General features: G+C 38.5%; 1 protein-coding gene across 1 annotated transcript in view; it reads left to right on the plus strand.

The window, feature by feature from the left end:
• The first annotated feature begins 486 nt into the window (after positions 1–486).
• The window catches only part of LOC133996569 (fatty acid-binding protein 10-A, liver basic-like), a 1,024-nt gene continuing 652 nt past the window's right edge, over positions 487–858 (plus strand). The window contains exons 1-2 of the mRNA XM_062436172.1: positions 487–568; positions 653–825. Of these exons, the coding sequence (XP_062292156.1) occupies positions 502–568; positions 653–825 (240 nt within the window). The 5' untranslated portion in view covers positions 487–501. The remainder of the gene's footprint in view (positions 569–652; positions 826–858) is intronic.

Genomic DNA, 858 nt, shown 5'->3' on the forward strand with positions numbered 1-858 from the left:
TCTGTCTTAAAACAACAGTCAGGTGTGCAAATGAACACTGACACGTTTTTCTTGCTGTAGTCATTCCTCATGTTTGTTTTGACCATTAGAAGATCCCTTCATAATGCACTTACAATGTAAGTAATAGGGGCCAAATCCACAGTCAACCTCGAAAAATGTCTTTAAAGGTTTATCTAGAGCTAATATGAAGCTTCTGTCATCCAAATATGTCGAATCAAGTAGATATCTTCAACATTACAGTCTTTTTAGTTCCAAAGCTCCTATTGTTACTTATCCTTTACAACCATACATATATTTATCTGTTGTCCCAGTGTGTAAAGATGTTACACCACAGCCGCAGAACGAACAGAAAATTCAGTGTTTTGTGGCTCTCACTGGAAATTCCAGTTTAAATAACAGGGAGTTTGAAGTCCCCAACGTGCCAACCAGCAGTGTGTGTGTGATTGCATAATGACACCAAGAACAACAAACATCTTCAGGCAAGCAAGACAAGCAGCAGGCATGGACTTCAACGGTACCTGGAAAGTTTATTCTGAGGAAAATCTTGATGAGTTCCTGAAAGTAGTCGGTAAGAATATTCTTTTTAATTTATTCATATTTAAAGTGTTTTTTTTCATTATTCATAAATCATATATTTTGATGTGTCTTTCAGGTGCACCTGAAATGGTTGTCAAGATGCGTAAGGAAGTCAAACCTGTGATCGTGATAGAGCAGAAGGGCAAAGACTTCACCTACACAATGAAGACTCCCATCCGCACAAAAGTCCACTCGTTCAGCATCGGAAAAGAGTCTGAAATGACCACTCTGGATGGCAGGAAGTTTAAGGTAATTCAAGCATTTCTTACTCTTGCCGAAGAT

This window comes from Scomber scombrus, chromosome 16 (assembly GCF_963691925.1).
Source record: "Scomber scombrus chromosome 16, fScoSco1.1, whole genome shotgun sequence".
In the NCBI taxonomy this organism is placed as follows: domain Eukaryota; kingdom Metazoa; phylum Chordata; class Actinopteri; order Scombriformes; family Scombridae; genus Scomber; species Scomber scombrus.